Source organism: Esox lucius, chromosome 8 (genome assembly GCF_011004845.1).
Source record: "Esox lucius isolate fEsoLuc1 chromosome 8, fEsoLuc1.pri, whole genome shotgun sequence".
Classification (NCBI taxonomy): Eukaryota; Metazoa; Chordata; class Actinopteri; order Esociformes; family Esocidae; genus Esox; species Esox lucius.
Genome location: NC_047576.1, coordinates 2,455,868 through 2,482,923, shown reverse-complemented (window position 1 = coordinate 2,482,923; position 27,056 = coordinate 2,455,868). Strand labels below are relative to the sequence as shown.

Below are 27,056 nucleotides of genomic sequence, written 5' to 3'. Positions count from 1 at the left end.
TTTGGTGGCACGCAGAGGACCAACAGCATATTAGGCAGGTGGTAATTTATTTTGGCTCATCAGTGTATATCCAACATATTCTGCTCTTATCTAAATGGCATGGAGGTCAACCATAACATTTTATTTTTATTCTTCCATTTCTAAAAACCTGTACTGTTAAGGAAAGTATTCATCAAAGCATTGGACACATTTCAATTTCAAAAAACGCTTTGCCGTGGGTAGGTGAAATATTTTAAAGGGGTTTGTGTCTTTCATGCAATTCAATCATCGACATTGTTCTGTCAAACTTGAATAATGCAACATTGCTCCAACTCGTGGACCAAAACAGTGGACTAAACAAACCCAAAATAACTAGGAAAAGGACAGAATATACTTCTGTGCTCATAAGGCAAAAGAACCGGAATGTACTTCAGCCCTCATGTTGACAGACGCTCATTTGTTCTGCGACACACCAACCACATAACGACATTAAAAGTCCTCTCACAGAACGATGGACGCTTACCAAGAACCCACGCCTGTGGTAGGCTCAGAGATTGAGTCCATATTCATCTTGGCCAATTTTCTTCCTCACAATATCGTTTGAAATTGGTAACAGTAATAAGAAACACAATTTGAAAGCTGTTTGTTGAATTCAGATGGAGCGTTCCAGACCAGCCAATGGTGTGCTACCCCACACAGCACGCAGGCTACATGGCCAATCAGGCACGAGGTGGTTTGTCATTTGGGTGATGCAACATGACTAAGGGCTGTTCCTAGCCAATACACAACTCTTAAATGCAGGGCCTCCCTGCTAAACTGCAAGTGGTTCCTGACATGATTAGGATAGTGAACTAGTGATTTAAAATTATAAATAATATTGTGTATATATATTGTGTATATATATACACATTATGGCCAATCCTTGATCCGTATGTCGTAGGTTCAGAGCTGTTCATGGGCACAACACAACTAGACAATGAACCAGAAACCTCTAAGGTGAATTATTACTCTTCCAAACTTGTTAATAACACAATAATAACCCTTATAAACCATAAATAACACAATAATTACCCTTTTAAACCCGTTAATAACAAAAGATAACTCTTGTAAACCGTAAATAACATGATAATAACCCTAATAAACTTGTTAATAACACAATTATTACCCATATAAACCAGTTGATAACAATAATAAATCAGTAAACAATAAGTGGATTTTTTGGAATAACTCAACTTTAAAAACAAATATGGCCTCATATACCACAGCCTTCAGCCAATCATCGTTTCAGGGTTCAAACCACATTGTTCATAATGTCTGATATACTACAGCATTCAGCCAGTCAGCATCTAGGGCTCAAATTATCTGGTTTAAATGGTATCAAACAAAACCTTGGTGTTAGGATGTTCCCCTGAATGTCTAGTTATTAGGGCTTTAAAGTCTGAAAGTCAACAAAACTCCAATTCACTAAAGTCCAAAATAGTCTGCTGGCTCAAGTCTTTCTTAGAATGTATTGTAAAAAACGTCTACGTTTCCTGAAATTATTTACTTGACGGAATCAAAGGGCAAATTGTCAAGTACAGAAATGCCCCCCCCCCCCCCCCCCCCCCCACATACACACACGCACACGCACTCACACAAACACACACAACTACCTTCCCATAAATCACTTTGGGCTCAAGTCAATTACAATTAGTTGGCGTAGCCGGGCACTCTTAGGGAGATTGCACAGAGGACAGGCGGCATAAATAACGGTTACAAATAAACATTGCAGTGTTCAATTGTCCTTGCCTGTTGCACAAATAAATGGGCCTTGCACTCTCCCAGAAGAACAGTTCTGCTGGCTAGAAAAACCTGCCTCTCGCCGTCTTGGTTTGGGTTCGTGATGCTGTGACACTGGGCTTAACATACACTGGGCTTAACATACACTGGACTTAACAAACCCTGGGCTTAACAAACCCTGGGCTTAAAATACACTGGGTTTAACATACACTGGGTTTAACATACACTGGGCTTAACATACACTGAGTTTAACAAACACTGAGCTTAACATACACTGGGCTTAACAAACCCTGGGCTTAACAAACCTTGGGCTTAACAAACCCTGGGCTTAAAACACACAGAGCTTAACCTAAACAGGGCTTAACATACACTGAGTTTAACATACACTGAGTTGAACATACACTGGGTTTAACATACACTGGGTTTAACAAACCTTGGGCTCAAAACACACAGAGTATAACCTAAACCAGGTTTAACATACACTGGGCTTTATATACACTGGGCTTAACAAACCCTGGGCTTAACAAACCCTGGGCTTAACAAACCCTGGGCTTAACAAACCCCGGGCTTAACATTCACACTGCAACCAAGAAAACATAGACGGGGTACAGGGCACCTCACATACGGGCATCGGGAATTGATGAGCCGGCCGGGGCATCGGGAGGCAGAGTCAACGACCGCCGGAGCACAAATGCGACTGGCAGGCGGTCATCTCGGCGTGGCTATTTCTGTGCCACGACGCCAGTGGTGTCTGCCGGGCGTGTCATTTCCGTGAGAGGCAGACACGGGGATAATAGAGGCCCTGGATACTGTGGCCAGACGGACACACCCTGACTGGACAGAGGGATGCAGGGACAGGGCCTCTAAACGCTACGTGTGTGTGATTGTATAGTGTGTTCGTAGTTTCTGTGTGTCTATTTGAGTGCGTTGTGTGTGTGTGTGTGTCTGCACACGTGTGTGTCGGACCATTTGGCCCCTTTTAGAAAGGAAATGGGAGCCCCCCCCGTGGGGACTGAGTAACCGTTATCCCATAGGGACCCTTTCACTCAGCAGGAATCAGATCTGAGGAAACACACACACTACACACACACTACACCCATACTACACACACACACACTACACACACACACTACACACACACGCTACACACCACAACACACGCTATGGACACACTACACAAACACACATTACACACACACTACACACATACTACACACACACTACACACACACACATACACACTACACATGCACTACACACATACACACGAGCGCACACAAAAAAAGAAACATCCGACAAAGAAAACCACTGCTTACATGCGTCAAAATAAATAATTCCTCTTATTTTGGAGGGCAAAAAGCTTTCGATTTGTCAACCTGACAGGAGTGACCTCATGTTTTACTAGGTGATCCTCGAATCCTGCCAATCTCCTCCAGTACATAGGCAATTTGGAGAAGTAAGAGTGCCTTGCTCCTTCCAAAACCAGGTTGTCAGCAGGGGGGTTAAAGGCAGTCACGCATGAACCAACACACACACACGGACACATGCACACACACCCACACACACACCGATACAAACCAACACTCTATTACCACACAGTAGCTAGATTTATTCTACACCCTTTTTTGCCTTTTTGATTAAAAACGTCTACTCCCCTTTGTGATTTATGAGAATGAATGGAGGAGAAAGAATGGGAGAGAGAAGGGGGAGAGAATGGGGAGAGAGAGACTGAGACGGGGGGGGGTGAGAGGGGAGGGGGGCGAAGGATGACATCATGCTTTTAGTACAGACTGTCTCTTATGAGAGGGCATCCACTTGCTATAAGCACGTATCTGTGTGTGTGTCTTTGTGTGAGTCTGTGTGTGTGTGTGCGTGTGTGTATGTCTGTATGTGTGGGTAGGTGTGTGTGTGGGTGTGTGTGTGTGGGTGTCTGTGTGTGTCTGTGTGAGTGTGTGTGTGAGTGTGTGTGTGTGTGTGTGTGTCTGTGAGTGTGTGTGTGTGTGTGTGGGTGTGTATGGCAGATAAAGGGATAGAGAGATAAAGTGACAGGCAGGCGTTGACAGAAAAAGAGAGAGAACAAGAGAGGATGGACAGGAAAGACAGGAAGAGAAAGGATTTAAGGAAGGATTCTCAAGGAAAGGGAGAGGGAGGTAGATGGAGACAGAGATGGAGCGAGATTGATGGAGGGAGAGAGAGATGAAGACAGAGGGAGGTGGGGAGATAGAGATGGATGGAGAGAGAGTGATGAGGGATAGAAAGATTGAGATAGAGATGGAGAGAGATGGAGGGAGAGAGGGAGACGGAGGTGAGTAACAGACAGGTTTTAAATGAGGCAGGGGGGAGAAAAACAAGAATGAGACAAAACTAATCAATCAGTCAGAGAGGAAGGAAGGAAGGAAGGAAGGAAGGAAGGGAGGAAGGAAGGAAGTGAGGGAGGGAGGAAGGAAGGAAGGAAGGAAGGAAGGGAGGAAGGAAGGAAGGAAGGAAGGAAGGGAGGAAGGAAGGAAGGAAGGAAGGAAGGAAGGAAGGAAGGAAGGAAGGAAGGAAGGAAGGAAGGAAGGAAGGAAGGAAGGAAGGAGGGAGGGAGGGAGGTGGCTGGATCCAATCTCAACCACTAACTACTGAAGGGGAGAGAGATTGTCGGATAGTGTCTGAATGAATGTGTATGCATGTTTGTGTGTCTGTGTGTGGGGTTGTGTGTGTTTGTGTGTGTTCTTGTTTATATGGTACAGGGGGATGTGTGTGTGTGTATATGTGTGTGTGGTTGTGTGTGTGGAGAACAGGCTGGACTGCCAAAACCTTTGGCTAGAGGGTTGGTGGGAACAATGATTAGAAGTTGGTGGTTGTGGGAGGAAGTGTGTGTGTGTGCGTGTGTGTATACATGCATAAGTGTGTGCGTGTGTGTCACAGCAGATAATGGTGTAAAATTAGATGCTTGTCCGGGGTGGGAAAAATGTATATACACTGCTTGAGCTGTTCAAACAGACAGGTGGTTGCCAGAGAGATGTGAACAGGAATAGGTTGTTAAGATGCAAATCTACAACTTTTTATTTTTTGGCTGAGACTTTCCCAAACCGTTAAACTGTACCCTAAACATTAATACTTAACCTTAACATTGAACCTTGACCTTAACCCTTAATCTTGACCCTAACACGAGTCATCCCTATGCCTGAACCATGCTAATCATCCCTGTGTAGCTTATAACTATCCCGGGTACAGGCCATGCTAATCATCCCTGTGTAGCTTATAACTATCCCGGGTACAGGCCATGCTAATCATCCCTGTATAGCTTATAACTATCCCGGGTACAGGCCATGCTAATCATCCCTGTATAGCTTATAACTATCCCGGGTACAGGCCATGCTAATCATCCCTGTGTAGCTTATAACTATCCTGGGTACAGGCCATGCTAATCATCCCTGTGTAGCTTATAACTATCCCGGGTACAGGCCATGCTAATCATCCCTGTGTAGCTTATAACTATCCCGGGTACAAGACATGCTAATCATCCATGTGTAGCTTATAACTATCCCGGGTACAGGCCATGCTAATCATCCCTGTATAGCTTATAACTATCCCGGGTACAGGCCATGCTAATCATCCCTGTGTAGCTTATAACTATCCCGGGTACAGGCCATGCTAATCATCCCTGTGTAGCTTATAACTATCCCGGGTACAGGCCATGCTAATCATCCCTGTGTAGCTTATAACTATCCCGGGTACAAGCCATGCTAATCATCCATGTGTAGCTTATAACTATCCCGGGTACAGGCCATGCTAATCATCCCTGTATAGCTTATAACTATCCCGGGTACAAGCCATGCTAATCATCCATGTTTAGCTTATAACTATCCGGGTACAGGCCATGCTAATCATCCCTGTATAGCTTATGACTATCCCGGGTACAGGCCATGTTAATCATCCCTGTATAGCTTATAACTATCCCGGTACAGGCCATGCTAATCATCCCTGTATAGCTTATAACTATCCCGGGTACAAGCCATGCTAATCATCCATGTTTAGCTTATAACTATCCCGGGTACAGGCCATGCTAATCATCCCTGTATAGCTTATATCTATCCCGGGTACAGGTCATGCTAATCATCCATGTTTAGTTTATTTCTATCCCGGGTACAGGCCACGCAAATCATCCATGTACATCTCATAACTATCCCGGGAACAGGCCAATGCTAATCTTCCCAGTATTGTTTATTCCTTCACTTGATTTAACTTCACCCTTAAACGTTTATCTCACTCTACATACTATGACTTTTCTTTCACCAAACCAATAGACAAAAGGAAATAACGCAAAATATCTAAGATTTGTCTACATTCATAAATCACTAACAATACTATCAGACGAGGTAGCACTTGCTTTAGTTTGTCCCTGCTCAACTTGAGTGAGAGAGTTCTGTGCATAAAGAGACAGTCCAAAAATTACTTCAAAAGATATATGAATTTAGAAAAATCTTTACCATTATTCCCCTTTAATCTCCCTTGGACAAACGTCAAATACAGACGCTGATGTGGTCTCTTCGCCACCTCATGCAGAAATTATAAAAAAATTTGAGTTATTTTTTTCTGAATTGACTGACTGACACAAACCCATAATTTAATCTACAACGTAAAGTCTCCACACCATAATATGTGTGTGTGTGTGTGTGTGTGTGCATGTAGAGAGAATAAACTGAGGAGTGGGGAGGAGGGTTGAGGGAAGATGAAACAAGAGGATAGAGGGAGGAAGAAAGGAGAAACGAGGAGAAACGAGGAGAGGGAAGAGAGGAGCAGAGTGTGTTTCATTGTCAGACCCTCTCAGCTGTTTCTGACTCCACTGGATTTAAACGCTCTGTGAATCGCTGAGAAGCTTCACTCCCTCCATCGCCTGCTTGCCTCTCTCTCCGTTTCTTCCACCATATCTTCCCCCATCTCTCCCTTTTATTCATCTTGCCGCTCCCTTTGTTTGGTTTTCCTAATGCGTCTCTAAATCCATCTTAGGGGAGAAATGGTGCAGAACAAATCCCAACTGGGAGCGTCGCTATAAGAGCCGGCGATGTTCGCAATCAACGGAGAGATGGCGTACAACCCAAATTGCACCCTATCCCCTACTTGCACTACATTTGATCAGGGCAGATAGGGCTCTGGTTAACAGTAGGGTCATATGTAGTGACTAGGGTACTAATTACAGGAATAACAGAAGGGGTTCTAAAGTACCAGCAAATATTTCTAAAGCAAATTATATACAAAAATGAAATGCCAAATTATATATAGAAATAAAATGCCAAGTCATACATCAAAATTAAATGCCACATTAAATATAAAAATGTAAAGCCAATGAATACTGATTCAGTCCAACACAACACTCTTTTCTACACAGCCTCCCATAGCCCTCTCTGTCTCTTCTACAGCTGGCCACACATCCCGCCCCCTGGCCACACATCCCGCCCCCTGGCCACACACCCCACCGGCCTGGCCACCCGCCCCCTGGCCTGACCACCCCGCCTCCTGGCCTGGCCACCCCGCCCCCTGGCCTGACCACCCCGCCTCCTGGCCTGGGCACCCAGCCTCCTGGCCTAGCCACCCCGCCTCCTGGCCTGACCATCCCATCTCTCCTCCCGGGACGGGCCAGCTGATTTCCATGTCACTTATAAAATAGAACCCACACATATAGTATAACTGTTTTGTTTCTCTTTTGGAGCATAACACACACACACAAACTCACACTTACACACACAACCACAAACATGCACGAACACGAACACTTACGAACACACACACAGAAGTGGTACTCACATAAGGCATGGCAGCATGTCAGCAGCAGACTGAGCAGGAGCAGGGAGGGCAGAGAGAGGCAAGGTGGACCCTCGGCAGCCATCTTGCTCCGGGGACGACCTTTGACCTGGCTGGAGAGCCGAGGCCCCACGAGAAGGAGGCAGGGGTCTTCGCACGGGACGTCTTGGCACTCTGCGGGGGGGAGAGGGGGGGGGGGGGCAGAAGATAGGCATTCAGAATTCAGACTTGTGGTAAAACACACGATCCACCTCACAACAAGGGTCAGGGCCAGGACGCCCCACAACCAGTCTGGCTGTAAGGTCACACAGCCGAGGGGACGTTAACACTCAGTTCCTGTGAGTCACACACGACCCGCACCACTGCCACCGTGGAGGGACATGGTCGAGGCCGAGACGCACGTCTCTCCAAAACACCGTCCTATTAGATGGAGAGGACGATCGGTCGCCAAGGGGAACCGCTGGGACGGCTCACCCCCCCCCCTCCATCCTAATCAACCGCTGCTCGCGTCTCGTAATTAGCTGAGACTTCTATCTCTCGATCTTGTCATTATTTGCTTATCGGAACATCGTGTAATTATGGGAGTAGCCTGCGATATTTCAGGCAGCGTCTCTTTGTTTTAGTCAAATTGCTATTAATCCCACAGAGTTCCAAATGGAAAACTACACCCTGCGAAGTGCACTGCGGTTCAGGGATAGTGTGCACTGTGCAGGGGGCAGTTTGGGACGCGGCCACAGCGTGTGTACAGCAGAGAGTGATGCTCATTGATACGTCTGTTACAGCCACCATCTGAGGACAGTTCCACACACTTTAATTAGAGGAGGTATGACAGGAATATAGAGCAGGCTGAATACACACCTTTGAGTGTAGCATTGTGCTGTGTGTGTGGTATTGTACTGTGTGCGTGTGTGTCGGTGTCGTATTGTATTGCGTGTGTGTGTGTGTGTGTAGTATTGTGCTGTGTGTGTGGTATTGTACTGTGTGCGTGTGTGTCGGTGTCGTATTGTATTGCATGTGTGTGTGTGTAGTATTGTGCTGTGTGTGTGGTATTGTACTGTGTGCGTGTGTGTCTGTGTCGTATTGTATTGCGTGTGTGTGTGGGTGTAGTATTGTAATGTGTGTGTGCTATTGTACTGTGGCAATGTAGTATTGCACGGTGTGTGTAATATAGTATCGTGTGTATTCTGGATGGTATGTAGTATTGTGTTGTGTGTAGTATTGCACAACAACACATGAAGATATGAGTGCTGCTTACAAACCGAAAATTAAGATCTGAAAGTGTCATTGGGAGCATTGTTTGAGATCACTGGCACAGCATTTGACAGTATTTAATTTCTGTGAACATAAATGTCTAAATATGTTTTACAAGTAGTTTGCGCTTCGAGGACTTCTAAGTGTTTCCTTATAAGGAGTGTTTTATTCCCAACAATTGTTTTGTAACACACCACTCAGGATGGCCGGGACGCAGACACGCGCCGTAACCAAGCACCCGGCGACAGCACGCCACGCAGCCTGCCAAGTCTCCACCCACCTGCTGGCAAACGCCCATCCGTCACAGACACACACACACACACAGACACATACACACACACAGACACATACACTGACACACACACAGACACACACACACACACAGACACACACACACACACAGACACATACACTGACACACACACAGACACACACACTGACACACACACAGACACACACACATACACAGACACATACACTGACACACACACTGACACACACACAGACACACACACTGACACACACACAGACACACACACATACACTGACACACACACAGACACATACACTGACACACACACAGACACACACACTGACACACACACAGACACACACACACACAGTAGTGAGCAACAATGCATGCACACACATTCAGACACAAATACTCTCTGGGGAAGAGTCGCTGGTGCTCCTTAACTACAACAGTGGGTCTTCTGTGGGCTGTGCTGACTGACGTCCAAACCAGGGCTCATCTCTCAACACAACAGGACACACGTGACACTCACACAGGACCATCACACAGGACACTCACACAGGACCATCACACAGGACACTCACACAGGACCATCACACAGGACCATCACACAGGACACTCACACAGGACCATCACACAGGACACTCACACAGGACCATCACACAGGACCATCACACAGGGACACTCACACGGGTGACTCACACAGGACCATCACACAGGACCATCACACAGGACCATCACACAGGACACTCACACAGGACACTCACACGGGAGACTCACACGGGAGACTCACACGGGAGACTCACACAGGGACACTCACACGGGAGACTCACACGGGAGACTCACACAGGACCATCACACAGGACACTCACACAGGACACTCACACAGGACCATCACACGGGAGACTCACACAGGACCATCACACAGGAGACTCACACAGGACACTCACACAGGACACTCACACGGGAGACTCACACGGGAGACTCACACAGGGACACTCACACAGGACCATCACACAGGACACTCACACAGGACCATCACACAAGACACTCACACAGGACCATCACACAGGACCATCACACAGGACACTCACACAGGACCATCACACAGGACACTCACACAGGACCATCACACAGGACCATCACACAGGGACACTCACACGGGTGACTCACACAGGACCATCACACAGGACCATCACACAGGACCATCACACAGGACACTCACACAGGACACTCACACGGGAGACTCACACGGGAGACTCACACGGGAGACTCACACAGGGACACTCACATGGGAGACTCACACGGGAGACTCACACAGGACCATCACACAGGACACTCACACAGGACACTCACACAGGACCATCACACGGGAGACTCACACAGGACCATCACACAGGAGACTCACACAGGACACTCACACAGGAGACTCACACGGGAGACTCACACGGGAGACTCACACGGGAGACTCACACGGGACACTCACACGGGAGACTCACACGGGACACTCACACGGGACACTCACACAGGGAGACTCACACGGGAGACTCACACGGGAGACTCACACAGGGACACTCACACGGGAGACTCACACAGGGACACTCACACGGGAGACTCACACGGGAGACTCACACAGGACACACTCCCTCCCTCTTGTCATTCACATGTGTATAGAAACGAACACTCTTCTCTTCTTTTCTTGGGGCGGTAAGGTGGGCGGGTCATGTAATGGGGACAAAGGGACGAGGGAGAGGGTGAGGGAAAGGGGGACTGAGGAAGGGTCGTGGGGTCGCTCTGCGGTGACAGTCTCACTGTTCTAGGTTTGAGGGCTGCGGGAGCCGTAGCACAGTGTTTCTGGATCTCTTCTAGCGGAAGGCCAGGCCACTGTGATCTAAAGCCCACGGGAAGCGCATGTTGTGTGGGTTAGTGATGTATCAAACCACCCCACCCCGAATCCCGAGTTGGCTCTCTGCCGCTACGATCAAGGTTCCATTGTAAAACGGCCTATTGTTGTGGGAAAGCACCTGAGTGACCTGATTACCTACATAGGCACAACCACATGCACACACACACAGAGACACACACACACACACACAGAGACACACACACACACAGAGACACACACACACACACACACACTCCAATTGGAATCCTTTAAGACGGATAATGGAGCGATTATATGTCGGGAACTCTACCAAGACTAAACCTACAAATCAATACTCCACAATTCCAGTACGACTAACTATATGTCCATAGTGACGCCTCACACAGCTGAGGTTGCTCGGCTGAATCAACGCAACTCTGGCCATTAACACCTGGCCAGAGCATAGTGGAGCCTCACCCCTGATAGTGACAGACAGGTGGGGCTTCAGGGTCAGAGGGCGGTCACATCTAGGCCTATCGACTAGTTAACCTCCGAGTGCTTCATCGGCCACAGTTGGCAGGAAACCCCTTAATTGGTACCCTCATGTTATTTATGTAGATTCGCCTCATCTTTGTGTACTTGAGTAGCTCAGATAAGGGTTCCAGGCTCTTAAAAGTGTGTAGTGTCTGACAACAGAAGCTCGTCCTTGCAGACTGTTGTATCGGGATGGAAGTAATAATTGCTAGCATGTTCAACCAATTTGGACTATTAAAGGGACTGACAGGCGCGACCGACAACATGAATGCTCAAGTCTAACACACAGCAGTCCCCTTGTCCTTGGATAGGCTGTAGCCTGAGATAGAATTGTTTCTCGTGAGGACAAGCTAAATGCTCTGAACGTTGTCTTGACAATTTTCTGTGGACTTTTGGTCCCCCTCACTTTGGGATTTGAGATGGCTGCTGTGTTTTGGTGTTTCTCTCACAGTTGGTGGAAATCATAGCTGCTCTCTGACACGCCAGGCATCCTAATTCAGCACGTTACCATGCATTATTGATGCAAACATGTTGGACTCTGGGCCTGGAGGACAGAATTATGGGTAAAAAGAAGGAGGTTAGATACAAGGTTGCAGAGAGAGAGAGAGAGAGAGAGAGAGAGAGAGAGTAGTCAAGGCACTCTGTGGAAAGACACACAAACACACACACACACACACATAGGCACCCACACACACACACACACACACACACACACACAGAAACACACACAGAAAGGGAACATGTGAAGTAAAATTAATGAGAAGAAAAAAATAATCTCAACCTGAGAGCCCACACAGGTTTTATTTATTGATTGTATTTTCTTACCCACATTTTACTAGGTAGGGTGACTGAGAACACATTTTCATTTACATTAACAACCTGGGAGCAATCATGGTTAACTGCTTTGCTCAGGGACCTTTGTTTTCCTATCATTCTGGCTCTGTATTCAATCTAACAACCCTTAACACCTAACTCTTAAACCCAAACCCTAACACCTAACTCTTAAACCCAAACCCTAACACCTAACTCTTAAACCCAAACCCTAACACCTAACTCTTAAACCCAAACCCTAACACCTAACACTTAAACCCAAACCCTAACACCTAACTCTTAAACCCAAACCCTAACACCTAACTCTTAAACCCAAACCCTAACACCTAACTCTTAAACCCAAACCCTTAACACCTAACACTTAAACCCAAACCCTAACACCTAACACTTAAACCCAAACCCTAACACCTAACTCTTAAACCCAAACCCTTAACACCTAACACTTAAATCCAAACCCTAACACCTAACTCTTAAACCCAAACCCTAACACCTAACACTTAAACCCAAACCCTAACACCTAACTCTTAAACCCAAACCCTTAACACCTAACACTTAAACCCAAACCCTAACACCTAACACTTAAACCCAAACCCTAACACCTAACACTTTACTACAACAATCATTATAACCCCGTGTTAACTGTTCTACTCTAAAACCAAACCCTCGGCCTAGAACAGGCCTTCTACTCATCTAAATCAGGAACATTTATTTTGCAGGGATTTTTGGTCCACACATGGCCCAACACACACACACACACACACACAAACTCACAGACACACACACACACTCTCACACACACACACAGACCACTGCAACCATCGATAAACCAACTCCAAGGAAGATCAAACGACCCCTTTTGATGTACACGGCTTTTAAAAACAAATTTCTTAAACTTCAGCGTTGGTGCAAGTTAAGCTCCACTTGTTCCAGTGTAGCGTCCACATCTAGACACGTCTCCCCTGCTGCACAACACGCTACCCTAGCAGAGCTAGTTCAAAGGGCTTCGCTTCGCCACCGTCACATAATTATGAAACAGCAAAGAGGCTGTTGATCCTCCTCCAGGGAGTAGTGCAAACACATTGGAGATGGCGTGGGGGTGTTGTGAGGTGAGTACGATTCATGATATGGGATGTCTGTCTGGGGGTCTGAGCAAAATAAAGTGTCACTGAAAACTGGTCATCAAAACAAAACAAAAAACAGGAAAGGGTCTTTAACTGGCTCAGTGCGCTTTTTCTAGTTTTCTGTATATTTCTACACTTTTTGGTGGTAAGGATTCCGTAATGTTGTAGGCGTAAATGATACCCTTTAGGTGTGAGCGCGGTTTGAGAAGTCACACCGGGGGGAAAAATGAAATGTCAGTCTGTGACATCACCACGTGGTAGATAAGCTCAAAGTAAGTCAGACAGTTCCAGGCCGCTCTGCCAATATCTGCTACTTTACAGTGCAACCTTTCACTCTTAACAAGTGTGAGCAAAAGCATTGCTTGAGAAATTTGCTATATTAAAAAGAAATTCACGGCAAGGTGCTTAAGCCAGAATTTAGTATTTGGAAGAAAACAACTGCACTGGCTCAATAGCATCCAACAACATAGGAAATGGTGGCAAGAGACACCACTTAGCTACAGGCTGAGATGCTGAGGACCTGACATCCTGACACTGGTGCTAAATGGCTCTTCTGACTGATAAATATCTGCTGTGCTTGAGTGCCACAGGTCTAAAGACAAAACTGGAGACGCAATCCATTGTGTTTCAACTCACTCCGCTGATAAATCACTCAGCCCTGAAGAACTGCAGGTTTGTCTCCTTTCTCCAATACTCTCTCGTTACCTCACTCTATTGGGAAAAACTCAGGGCTCCCTAACGAACGCCACTCGTCGTGTGTAAAAAAACGAATCCCCACGGTAAACCAGAGAAACTATTAGACAGTATCGCAAAGATTTTAATTGCCAAATCTAAATTGCCCAGAAGCGGACGTTTTCAAATGGAAAGCTAGTGGGGCCGAAGAGGCCGACCCTGGGAATGGAGGGGGGCCGAGCTGACTAGATGATAGTTAGGAAATATCTCCCCAGTGAAGTAATGCGTAAACACTCACACCTTCCCTGAGCTCCTTCTGAACAACAGAAACCTTGTCCAAGGTTAAACTCTAAAAAAAACACAGTCCGCTCTGTTCGCGACTAATTCTACTTCTGAGAATTTGATGTTTCATCAATGCGAAAAAGTCCCATCTCAGCCCGTAGGCTTCCACTGTCCAACCACATGGCTTCAACTCGTCGCGGGGAGCGTAAATGAACACCTGGCGCTGTCTCGCTAGTGGTATATACAGTATAACTGACAACTGAAGCAGTGAAAAAAGAGCTCAATGCGGCAAGGCTGAAGACGCTGTTTTTGGCTCCAAATTGGAGGTGATGTGTGATAGGGCTATTTAAAAGGACAATAGCAAGAGCTACAGGCTAGTCCATCCAAGTACCATCCCGAACTCAGCACAAGGGAAATACTGATCAGCATGCGCAGGAAGTGGGTGTGGCTGATCAGCACACCAGTAATATCTACTTGATGACAGAACAGGGGAGGGCAAACACTTTGGCTCGAGGGCCACATCAGGTTATTGAAATTAAATGGAGGGCCACATTTGTTTTGTAATTTGTTAATCATAAATTACTTTCTGGGCCAGAAAAGGGCACTAATTAAAATATATACAGTAGGTCCATTATAATGCCTAAATCACTTTAATTCAGATGTATACGAAATGGCTTCACTCCAAAGGTTTTGTCCTACCATTCCATCTGGCCTGCAGGCCTACGTGGGCACACCCACACCCTAAAAGAAGCCTGGATACAAACGCCAGTTTTTTTTTACCTAAAGTCCCGGGAGCCCTTATCGGTTCGGTGCGGTGCATATTACCAAGGACACACAGCTTATTCATAGCAACACCAATATCAGCTGTTCAGCCCCTTTTGCACAAAGAACAAATTCCCACCAGTCGGCATCGTCTGCGCTGTCATTCCACCTTTGGTCCATCTGAAAGGGGAGGAATACATGGTGATGTAAATGTCACCTGTTAAGACCTTGATCTGTGCGTTTTCACACACCTGGCGTGTGAACAGAAAGCTGACGTCGGGTCCGTGTGATCAGGTCGTTCATGTTCTCCTGCGGGTTCACACTTTCTCGTCATGTCTGATCATGTGCATGTATTTCATTTGCCGACTTGATACTCGGCTGTCCTCAGATTGCACAGGGCAATTATGCCACATCTTTGGTGTAGGCATGCAGGACTCGACACACGTTCAGAATGGACAGCTAATGTGTCTGTTTTACCTTGACAGCACCTGAGGCATGTATAAGCAATATACAAGCAGTGTATTCAGGAAGCATATCAAAGATTGCAGAGCAGTTTTTAAAACTCAACCAATAGCTGTTTAGGTAAAATTACCTAAATGTGTGTCTGTATGTGTGTGTGTGTGTGTGTGTGTTTGGTGGACATGAGTGTGTGTGTGTTTGGTGGATGTGTGTGTGGTTGTATTCATGTTTGACTTATCATTTGGGGACTGAAAATCCTCTCATAAATGGTAAAACAAGACAGATTTCAGTGTGTGTGTCTCTGACAGGCCATATCACAGATTGTCTTTAGCTGTAACTAGTGACTGTCTTAGATAGACATCTGTTTTGGAGTCAGGAAACACAACCCTTATTGATTCCGGGGTCAAAGCTCTACTCTACCCTTTGCTCTCTCTTTACCTGTCATGACTCTGCTGTAGTATAATCACTGACTGACTGTGTTTTTCCCTGTCATGACTCTGCTGTAGTATAATCACTGACTGACTAGTTTTTTTTCCCTGTCATGACTCTGCTCTAGTATAATCACTGACTGACTGTGTTTTTCCCTGTCATAACTCTGCTCTAGTATAATCACTGACCGACTGTGTTTTTCCCTGTCATGACTCTGCTCTAGTATAATCACTGACTGACTGTGTTTTTCCCTGTCATAACTCTGCTCTAGTATAATCACTGACTGACTGTGTTTTTCCCGGTCATGACTCTGCTCTAGTATAATCACTGACTGACTGTGTTTTTCCCTGTCATAACTCTGCTCTAGTATAATCACTGACTGACTGTGTTTTTCCCTGTCATGACTCTGCTCTAGTATAATCACTGACTGACTGTGTTTTTCCCTGTCATGACTCTGCTCTAGTATAATCACTGACTGACTGTTTTTCCCTGTCATGAATCTGTTCTAGTATAATCACTGACTGACTGTGTTTTTCCCTGTCTTGACTCTGCTCTAGTATAATCACTGACTGACTAGTTTTTATCCCTGTCATAACTCTGCTCTAGTATAATCACTGACTAGTTTTTTCCCGTCATGAATCTGTTCTAGTATAATCACTGACTGACTGTGTTTTCCCTGACTTGACTCTGCTCTAGTATAATCACTGACTGACTAGTTTTTATCCCTGTCATAACTCTGCTCTAGTATAATCACTGACTGACTGTGTTTTTCCCTGTCATGACTCTGCTCTAGTATAATCACTGACTGACTGTGTTTTTCCCTGTCATGACTCTGCTCTAGTATAATCACTGACTGACTGTTTTTCCCTGTCATGAATCTGTTCTAGTATAATCACTGACTGACTGTGTTTTTCCCTGTCTTGACTCTGCTCTAGTATAATCACTGACTGACTAGTTTTTATCCCTGTCATGACTCTGCTCTAGTATAATCACTGACTGACTAGTTTTTATCCCTGTCATAACTCTGCTCTAGTATAATCACTGACTAGTTTTTTCCCGTCATGAATCTGTTCTAGTATAATCACTGACTGACTGTGTTTTTCCCTGTCATGACTCTGCTCTAGTATAATCACTGACTGACTGTGTTTTTCCCTGTCATGACTCTGCTCTAGTATAATCACTGACTGACTGTGTTTTTTCCCTGTCATGACTCTGCTCTAGTATAATCACTGACTAGTTTTTATCCCTGTCATGACTCTGCTCTAGTATAATCACTGACTGACTAGTTTTTATCCCTGTCATAACTCTGCTCTAGTATAATCACTGACTAGTTTTTCCCCTGTCATGAATCTGTTCTAGTATAATCACTGACTGACTAGTTTTTATCCCTGTCATAACTCTGCTCTAGTATAATCACTGACTAGTTTTTTCCCGTCATGAATCTGTTCTAGTATAATCACTGACTGACTGTGTTTTTCCCTGTCATGACTCTGCTCTAGTATAATCACTGACTGACTGTGTTTTTCCCTGTCATGACTCTGCTCTAGTATAATCACTGACTGACTGTGTTTTTTCCCTGTCATGACTCTGCTCTAGTATAATCACTGACTAGTTTTTTCCCCTGTCATGAATCTGTTCTAGTATAATCACTGACTGACTAGTTTTTATCCCTGTCTTGACTCTGCTCTAGTATAATCACTGACTGACTAGTTTTTTTCCCTGTCATGACTCTGCTGTAATCTAATCACTGACTGATTAGTTTTCCCCCTGTTCTAACCGAATGTCCTCACTACGATGGAAAACAAGGAAAATCATGTGAGGTGAGGACATTTGACCAGTCCTCACTATGACAAGAAGTTTTATTTGACCTGGGGTTAAGCTTAATTGCTGGTCCTCACCGTGAGCGTGTGTGCGTCGGCTAAAAATAATGCCAGACTCATACTTCCTGTACGCATACTTTAAAAGAGGGAACGCATTGCGGATTTTAAGTTGGGTATCGCATGGACCATCATGTCAATGCCTTTCTGTCCCACCGTCATTTCCTTTCCTCCTCCCTCCAACACTGTGTACAAGGCCTTTTCTCATTGTTTCACCTGTCACCTCCCCGCACACCACCTAGTGTGGTGACCAAATCTACCACGACGGATTGGCTGAAAACCACATAATACTTAGTACAGAATTGTCTCCTCTGAGCCCAGTGTCCCGACCCGTCTTGGTGTCTGGGAGAGCAGTGGCGACACCACTTTTAAAGAGATGTATTGGTTTTGGTCAGCAGCCGAAGACACCGACGTGGGATCCGCCCCCCACAGAATAACCAGTGACTAGATTTGACATCCCCGGTTGAAGCCCTTGATGGAGAAATGTAGGATCAGGGCTACCAACTGAGTCCAGTGACCATATTAAGACACCTTAATACACTGGAATTAAAACAACTCTTTCCCACAGGAGGTTTCCCATGAGCCTTTGCTCTGAGTCAGATCCAAAAAAATCTAAATAAACGATGTTCAAGTGGCGGGTAGAGAACTCGGTGTCACTCCCTGAGCCAACCTCCAAGCGATCCCTGGGGCCCCTGGGCTTTCATCGGGACTTTGGGGAGTTTATGTCCCGACATGCCTTCCAGCACCTTCAGACCAAAGAGGTTCACTGTTATTGAGGCGAGTGAATGAGCAGAACGCAAAATGGCTGATAGTTGCTTGTGTTGTCACAGTCGCAGTTTTCTTGCGATAAACTAGAGGTTCAAATGTTTAAAATTGCATTTTGATAAAAGGTAGGTGGATATCTGGTAATCTCATTTTGGTCATGCAGGCTAAAAGAACAAGAAAAAAAACACTCCTGAATAAAGATTTTGAACTATTATCCCAGTCAATTCCTGAATAAAGATGTAGAATTGCTTTCCCAGTCAATTTCTGAATAAAGACGTAGAACTGTTTTCCCAGTCCATTACTGAATAAAGATTTAGACCTGTTTTCTCAGTCAGTTCCTGATTAAAGATGTAGAACAGTTTTCTCCAGCATCCAAACGTATCCTGGGAGAGGTTCGGCACCTGAGAATGACAACGTGCGATTGGGCAGAGCTGACCCCTAAACATTATTAAAGCAGAACGTCTTGGGGCACAGACCCTGTCAGGGCCTCTCTCCCTGACCCTGGCTCTGGTCCCCCTCTCTCCCTGACCCTGGCTCTGGTCCCCCTCTCTCCCTGACCTTGGCTCTGGTCCCCCTCTCTCCCTGACCCTGGCTCTGGTCCCCCTCTCTCACAGTAGAAACACAGCAGATACACAGCAGACACACCGCAGAAACACAGCAGACACACAGAAGAAACACAGCAGATACACAGCAGTCACACAGTAGAAACACAGCAGATACACAGCAGACACACCGTAAAAACACAGCAGATACACATCAGACACACCGCAGAAACACAGCAGATACACAGCAGATACACAGCAGACACATAGTAGAAACACAGCAGATACACATCAGACACACAGCAGATACACAGCAGTCACACAGTAGAAACACAACAGATACACAGCAGACACACAGTAGAAACACAGCAGATACACAGCAGACACACAGTTGAAACACAGCAGATACACAGCAGACACACCGTAGAAACACAGCAGATACATAACAAAGACACAGCAGGACACGGATACGGACACTTCAGCCATTGACAAGAGGGCAGACAATAAACTCTGGCCACTCACCAAGACGGACAGACAAGCGTGTCTCCAAATGTTACAGACACTTTTGGCGTATGGGTGCATACATGTTCATTAACACGCAACGGTGCTAGTATGTAAGACTGCTCCCATCACAGGGACACAATTCCACTTTCAGTCACCATAACTGACAGCCAGACAGAGCAGCATATTTCCTAGTTCATTAGCATTCCGCCCAGGGCCGTTCCTGTTTATTCACCGCTAGGTGTAACCGGCTCTAGGGATGTCAGCGTGTCGGCCATGCCCGGGCCGCGGGAGGACGCAGCGAGCCGCGTGGTTGGTCCGGGTGTCAAGGCTGTCCACATCCATTTACAAGCAGAACGGAGTAAAACCAAATACATAGAGAATTGTGCTACCAGGGAAAATATAGGGTACATCCTTACAAACAATGTACTGGGGCATTAAAAAAAGTTTAATATATAGGATAACCCTCTTTCCTAGTTTTTAAATGTTCGGACATTTGATCCCGACCAGATGATATGCAAGCAAGCAAGTTTATTTATATAGCACAATTCGTACATCGAAGCAATACAAAGAATAAGAAAAATACAATAACATATTCAAATGAAAACACAATTTGCTAGAAACCATTGTCTTCATGCTGGACCCTGAGACATAAAACCATTCCCCAGGAGTTATTCTGACTCAGGGGTACTAGATAAAGTTATTTGATGCCAAAATCCCAAACTATCTGTATAAGCTATAAAAGCTCAATTGAACAGTAAATATTTCATATCATCCTATTTGAAAAAGAAGATCAGTGAATCAGTAAAACCCCACAGACAAGAGGTTCATAAAGGACATTTAAAACTGAAATAGAAAGAATTGAATGGAGATCATTTCACTCACATCTTAAGATATAAAAGGTGATCCTTAACACAACAGAAAGTCATGTCAGAGTAACACAGTCAGTGTGTTACTGCATGAAATTACACTCACGTGAATTAAATCCAAGGTCTGTACAGACAATAATGTTGTGTTACTCCCTTTGTATGACTTATGTCTATTCTACTCCAGTCTGCTGTATTTTCTATTCTATTCCATTTCACAGGATTCTACACCATCAATATGATGGCAATGCTCAATAGCCCCAAGGCAATACCCACAAAATTCCATTGCATGCATGACATTTGGTGGAGATAATCAAAACTGAACAAACAATTCTTTCTTTGACACCTGGGAACAAGCCTCAAGCCTGGACACCTGGGAACCAATGTCCAAATGGTGCAGTTCTCCGTACTGGTGGAGAAAGACTGGAACAGCCGCTACTTGTAAAGGCCCCCAACAGTGTTTACAGTGGGATTCAAGCCATGTCCCAGAGGACACCCTATTTCCAATAATTGTGCACGACCCCCCCCACCCACCCACCCCCCCCACCAATGCCACCACCCCACCCCGGAAATGCAGTGCACTATTTCACCAACAGGGCACGGTTTGAGGTCACCGTCCGATTTGAGGCACAGGCTGAAGGGTTGTCATGGGGGACGGTGTTCCCCAGGCCTCAGGCCTCCAGGAAGGCTCTAGAACAGGCCAGAGACAGATGGTCAGGTTGCCAGCCCCCCCCCCCCCCAACCTCGCACTACATTCCTGGTTCTCTCACACTGCTGACTTGTTGATACACATCTAAGATGGCCGCCGCATGGAGTCAGAAATAGACAAAGGAGGCAGCGTTTCTCGAGAGCCCTGAGGTTGTGTGTGTGTTTGGGTGTGTGTGTGGGTGGGGGGTTGGGGTGGGGTAGGGAGAGTGACACAGAAAGTCGCATGACCCAAGTATGACTTGACTTGTGGCGATGCCAGGAAAAGACCGGCGGGGTTGGCCTGGTGGTGGGGGGTGACACACTTAATGTTAATGTATTCCTGGATAACCAGCGAGGGAGACGTGGGGACACTGGCCGTGTTGTCCAGGGATCCTGGAGAGGCAGACACAAGGTTATTGTTGGAGCCTGGGCTGTGGGTTAAAGACATGAAGAACCCCACTGTTCCCCGAAGTTCCAACTCACAAACTGTAAAGCACATACACACACACACGCCCACCAAGTAGTGTAGATATACACACTGCTGCGAGCCACAGTTCATTGTCCTTTCAACTGAGATAGATCTCCTTTACCCCCCGCCAGAGTTTCCAACCATCCCTTCCCCCACAACACTGCCCCAAACTCCCTCCTCCACACTGCCCCAAACTCCCCCACAACACTGCCCCAAACTCCCCCACAACACTGCCCCAAACTCCCTCCTCCACACTGCCCCAAACTCCCCCACAACACTGCCCCAAATTCCCTCCTCCACACTGCCCCAAACTCCCCCCAACTGATGACCAAAAAAATATACTTGGTTTCTCTGTTGCCAACTGAGCAGTTTCGGTGAGGGGTCAGAGTTGAGGGGTTAAGCAGCTGGTAAAGATCTTAAATGACTATTTTTTATACTACACAGCATTCCTTCACAGCATGAGCCAACCTTATCTATTCCTGTCTCATTTAGGCCAGAGCCTTGGGAATGAAAATCACAAGCCTGTTTGGATTTCTGAATATTTATTCGCAAAGGAAGAAATAATAAGAAAAAAATATTTTTTTTCTGTAGATTTTGTTTTTGTTCAGTTATAAAGGCATATTGCTTTTTAAAAAGGGATTAACTGACCCATGATATTCCCATAAATCACCTCTTTGGTGTTGCTGCTCTTCAGCTGCTGTGTTAAGCCAGCCTTTTTGCTGGGAGTGGGAGATTGCCACTATGGCTTGGTGAGGCTAAGCAAGAATACAAATTAATTACAAATAGTACATCATTTGAGAGACATATGTGAACGTGACATCATTTTACATTGAAGCAGCCAGTCATCTTTTAAATATAATAATAATAAAATGGTTATATTAAAAATAATAATGATAATTACATATGTATATCTTGTATCTAATGCAACTTCATCATGTGTGCATCAAATTTACATACAGGTGAGGAATACATGTCAAGCCATGAACATGCAGACACATACAGTGTGGTTCAACTGGCCCCATGTCAATCTCAGTCCTGGAAAGATCTGGAGAACACTGAGCGGGTGAAGAAGGAGGGACAGAGAGGAAGAGGGCGAGTTTGTGGTGTTTGCTGTCCACTGACTTTGTATAATTAAGTGTTTATGAATCCAATGGAAAGAAAGAGCTTTCAGTGTGAACTGAGATAGGGAAAAGGAGATACATAGAGAGTGTGAACTGAGATAGGGAAAAGGAGATACATAGAGAGTGTGAACTGAGATAGGGAATAGGAGATACATAGAGAGTGTGAACTGAGATAGGGAAAAGGAGATACATAGAGAGTGTGAACTGAGATAGGGAAAAGGAGATACATAGAGAGTGTGAACTGAGATAGGGAAAAGGAGATACATAGAGAGTGTGAACTGAGATAGGGAAAAGGAGATACATAGAGAGTGTGAACTGAGATAGGGAAAAGGAGATACATAGAGAGTGTGAACTGAGATAGGGAAAAGGAGATACATAGAGAGTGTGAACTGAGATAGGGAAAAGGAGATACATAGAGAGTGTGAACTGAGATAGGGAAAAGGAGATACATAGAGAGTGTGAACTGAGATAGGGAATAGGAGATACATAGAGAGTGTGAACTGAGATAGGGAAAAGGAGATACATAGAGAGTGTGAACTGAGATAGGGAAAAGGAGATACATAGAGAGTGTGAACTGAGATAGGGAATAGGAGATACATAGAGAGTGTGAACTGAGATAGGGAAAAGGAGATACATAGAGAGTGTGAACTGAGATAGGGAAAAGGAGATTCATAGAGAGTGTGAACTGAGATAGGGAAAAGGAGATACATTTAGGAGGGCTGTAGTGCTCCTCTCTCTGTCGCTCTCTGGGAGAGTTGGACAGGGTGCAGGGTGTCACCCACATCTGTCCTCTGCCCCCTGCCACTCAGTGTAACCACAACCAGGTCAATCAGACCGATCAATGACACACACACACACACACACTCGCTGGGGGGTACATGCTAGACTTATTACAAGACCGATCAATATTTCATTACTGTTATCATTGGCCTGACTGTCCAAGGCCTGAATGCCAGTTGCCATCGGCTACAGACAATAATACATCGAACCAAAGTTACTCATTGTGACTTAGCATCGCCTCAGTATCTACCCGAACCAAAGTTACTCATTGTGACTTAGCATCGCCTCAGTATCTACCCGAACCAAAGTTACTCATTGTGACTTAGCATCGCCTCAGTATCTACCCGAACCAAAGTTACTCATTGTGACTTAGCATCGCCTCAGTATCTACCCGAACCAAAGTTACTCATCGTGACTTAGCATCGCCTCAGTATCTACCCGAACCAAAGTTACTCATCGTGACTTAGCATCGCCTCAGTATCTACCCGAACCAAAGTTACTCATTATGACTTAGCATCGCCTCAGTATCTACCCGAACCAAAGTTACTCATTGTGACTTAGCATCGCCTCAGTATCTACCCGAACCAAAGTTACTCATTGTGACTTAGCATCGCCTCAGTATCTACCCGAACCAAAGTTACTCATTGTGACTTAGCATCGCCTCAGTATCTACCCAAACCAAAGTTACTCATTGTGACTTAGCATCGCCTCAGTATCTACCTGAACCAAAGTTACTCATTGTGACCATACCGATGCCTATGTTTTATATGCCAGTGAGTATAATGAAGAACTAACTCAAGGGCTACAATTTTCAGACATCACCTTTATGGGTATGTTGTAGTAATAAAGAAGCAGCTCCAAAGCTCAATAACAAGAAGCAAACACATCTCTTTGGGAATGTAGCTCCAAAGCACAGACCAAGTCCGCACAGCGTTTTATGTGGAAAAGGTACCTGACAATGCATCAGAAACCTCCTGGTCTGTCCAGTAGAAAAACAGAAAGAGCCTTTCCACATCTGGAAATGTCTGCTCCACAGAGACGAATGACACCTGCCCTGCCCCTACCACAACAACTTAAATCACACAGGCCACTTAAAGAACTTCAATTAAAATGCACACATTGGGATATTTTTTAATATGTATTGCCAGTTGCTACATAGGACCACTTAGTAAAGGACTTCTCCTGTAGCTGAGTAGGACCACCTGCAGTAGTATTGGTAAAGGGATTTACTCAAGGTGCTCACTGGACTGGAAATCCATCAGGGAGCATCAATGCTGGAAGGGGCGGTAAAGAAAATTAGTTAAAGCTTAAATGGTGGTGTGTTTTTGGCACGAGGGAGAAAGCCTGTTGGCTTGCATTCAAGGGGGCATAAAAGCAAATAAGGTTGCGCTTGAGGTGATTATGTTTTGGTGATACAGAGTGGTTGCAACCCATTGTCAGTTTTACTAAAGAAAATGGGAAAACACGCTTGCCCAACCCCCAGGGCCTGAAACACATGAAGGGCAGACTCTAAGGCATGGTGAAGGGCAGACTCTAAGGCCTGGTGAAGGGCAGACTCTAAGGCCTGGTGAAGGGCAGACTCTAAGGCCTTGTCATTGTTTATGGGCCTGAACACATACACCTTCTAGCAAGTGTATGTTAGAGGGGAAGAGACAGCGAGAGACAGAAAAACTTAAGAAAGGGAAAGGCAGAAGGGGGGTGGGTGAGAGAGAAGCCTGAGCTTAAGACAGACTGTTTAAAAGACAGCTTAGCTTAACTCGACAATAAATTGTGCTGATTGATAGCTTCGTCATTCAATGTCGATTCTTCCCCATCCACTTTGTTTGAGGAATGAAACCGACTTAGAACTCTGTGCGTGCACGCGCATACCCGCGTGTGGTTAAATGAGTGCAGTCTGCCTCTCCGGTGCACCTCAAGCTGTTCAGCTGTCGTCAGGTTCGCTGGGCGCATCGCAGGCAGTTCCATATGGCCTTGACAAGCCCTGCCATCTCCGGAGACACATTCACTCTGTGTGATTTCGTTGTCTAGCGTGAGTGTGTATTACTTGTTATAGCTGTGTGTCCGTGTGTTACGCCTGTGTGCGTTCATGTACCCTGGGAGTGCGCACACGCACAGCAAAAACCAAAAATGCACACACACCTCCCGGCAGATGCCAGAGGCCTGCAGGTAGAGTCAGAAGGCCGTCGTTAACCGGGGCCCTTTATACTTCACATTTACATTTCGAGTCACAGAGCGGAAGCTCTTTTCCACAGCGTTTCCCTCAACAGGATCAAGGGGTGCTTCCTCTTCAGCTTCTGTCCACCGCGATGAGAAATAAAAGAGGCTGTTGCCAAAGTCAAAGGAACCCTGCCAAAAAAGGCGCTCGGCAATATTACAGACCTATTTCTAGAGCAAAGGGCACAGCCACACAGCCAGCCACACATCCAGCCTCCCAGACAACCACCCAGCCAGCCACACATCCAGCCTCCCAGACAGCCACCCAGCCAGCCACACATCCAGCCTCCCAGACAGCCACCCAGCCAGCCACACATCCAGCCTCCCAGACAGTCAACCAGCCAGCCACACATCCAGCCTCCCAGACAGTCAACCAGACAGCCACCCAGCCAGCCACACATCCAGCCTCCCAGACAGTCAACCAGCCAGCCACACTTCCAGCCTCCCAGACAGTCAACCAGCCAGACACACATCCAGCCTCCCAGACAGTCAACCAGCCAGCCACACTTCCAGCCTCCCAGCCATCCAGCCAACCAAATAGAAAGCTAGCCTCCAAGCCAGCTAGCCATACAGCTGCGTACGGCAACTTTAAAGGAGTTGATGTCTTCGAGAGCTGAGCTGGGAGACATTGTTTATACTGCAAGAATAGCCTGGGAGCTTCACAAAAGTGGCCTCCTTGGGAGAGGGACAAAAATAATGCCGCTGTTGGAAAGAAAAGACTTGGCTAGAGTTTGTGGAAGATTTACTGTCTGATGCATCTGATGAGACTAAAATAGAGTTTTTTGACATCAATGCTAAGCGCCATGTTAGACACAGGCCCAACATCTCATATGATCCTGAGAACACCAACCCTATCTTGACCAATGGGGGTAGCAGCATTATGTTATAGAGATACTTCTCTTCAGCCAGGACGCGGGACGTCAGGATATAGGAAAGGATGAACAGAGCAAAATACAGAGAGGTCCTTGAAGAAAACTTGATCTAGAGTGCACAGGACGTCAGACTAGGGTGAAAATACTACAACCCAGTTTCCAAAATAGTTGGGACGCTGTGTAAAATGCATATTTTATTTTTTAAGAAGTGCAAATCACTTATTCCAGAAGATAGTACAAACACCACATATCAAATGTTGAAACTGAGAAATGTTATTGTTTTTGGAAAAATACATGCCGTTTGGAATTTGATGTCAGCAACACATTTCAAAAAAGTTGGGACTGGGACATTTTTACCC

The 27,056-nt window shown here is 45.8% G+C and overlaps 1 protein-coding gene across 23 annotated transcripts in view; it reads right to left on the bottom strand.

The window, feature by feature from the left end:
• ptprsa (protein tyrosine phosphatase receptor type Sa) overlaps positions 1-27,056 on the bottom strand; it is a 237,838-nt gene that overhangs the window by 131,585 nt on the left and 79,197 nt on the right. For all 23 annotated transcript variants that reach the window (XM_034293796.1, XM_029121676.2, XM_029121677.2 and 20 more), the window contains one exon: positions 7,549-7,719. In XM_034293796.1, coding sequence (XP_034149687.1) covers positions 7,549-7,630 — 82 coding nt within the window. In that variant the 5' untranslated portion in view covers positions 7,631-7,719. The remainder of the gene's footprint in view (positions 1-7,548; positions 7,720-27,056) is intronic.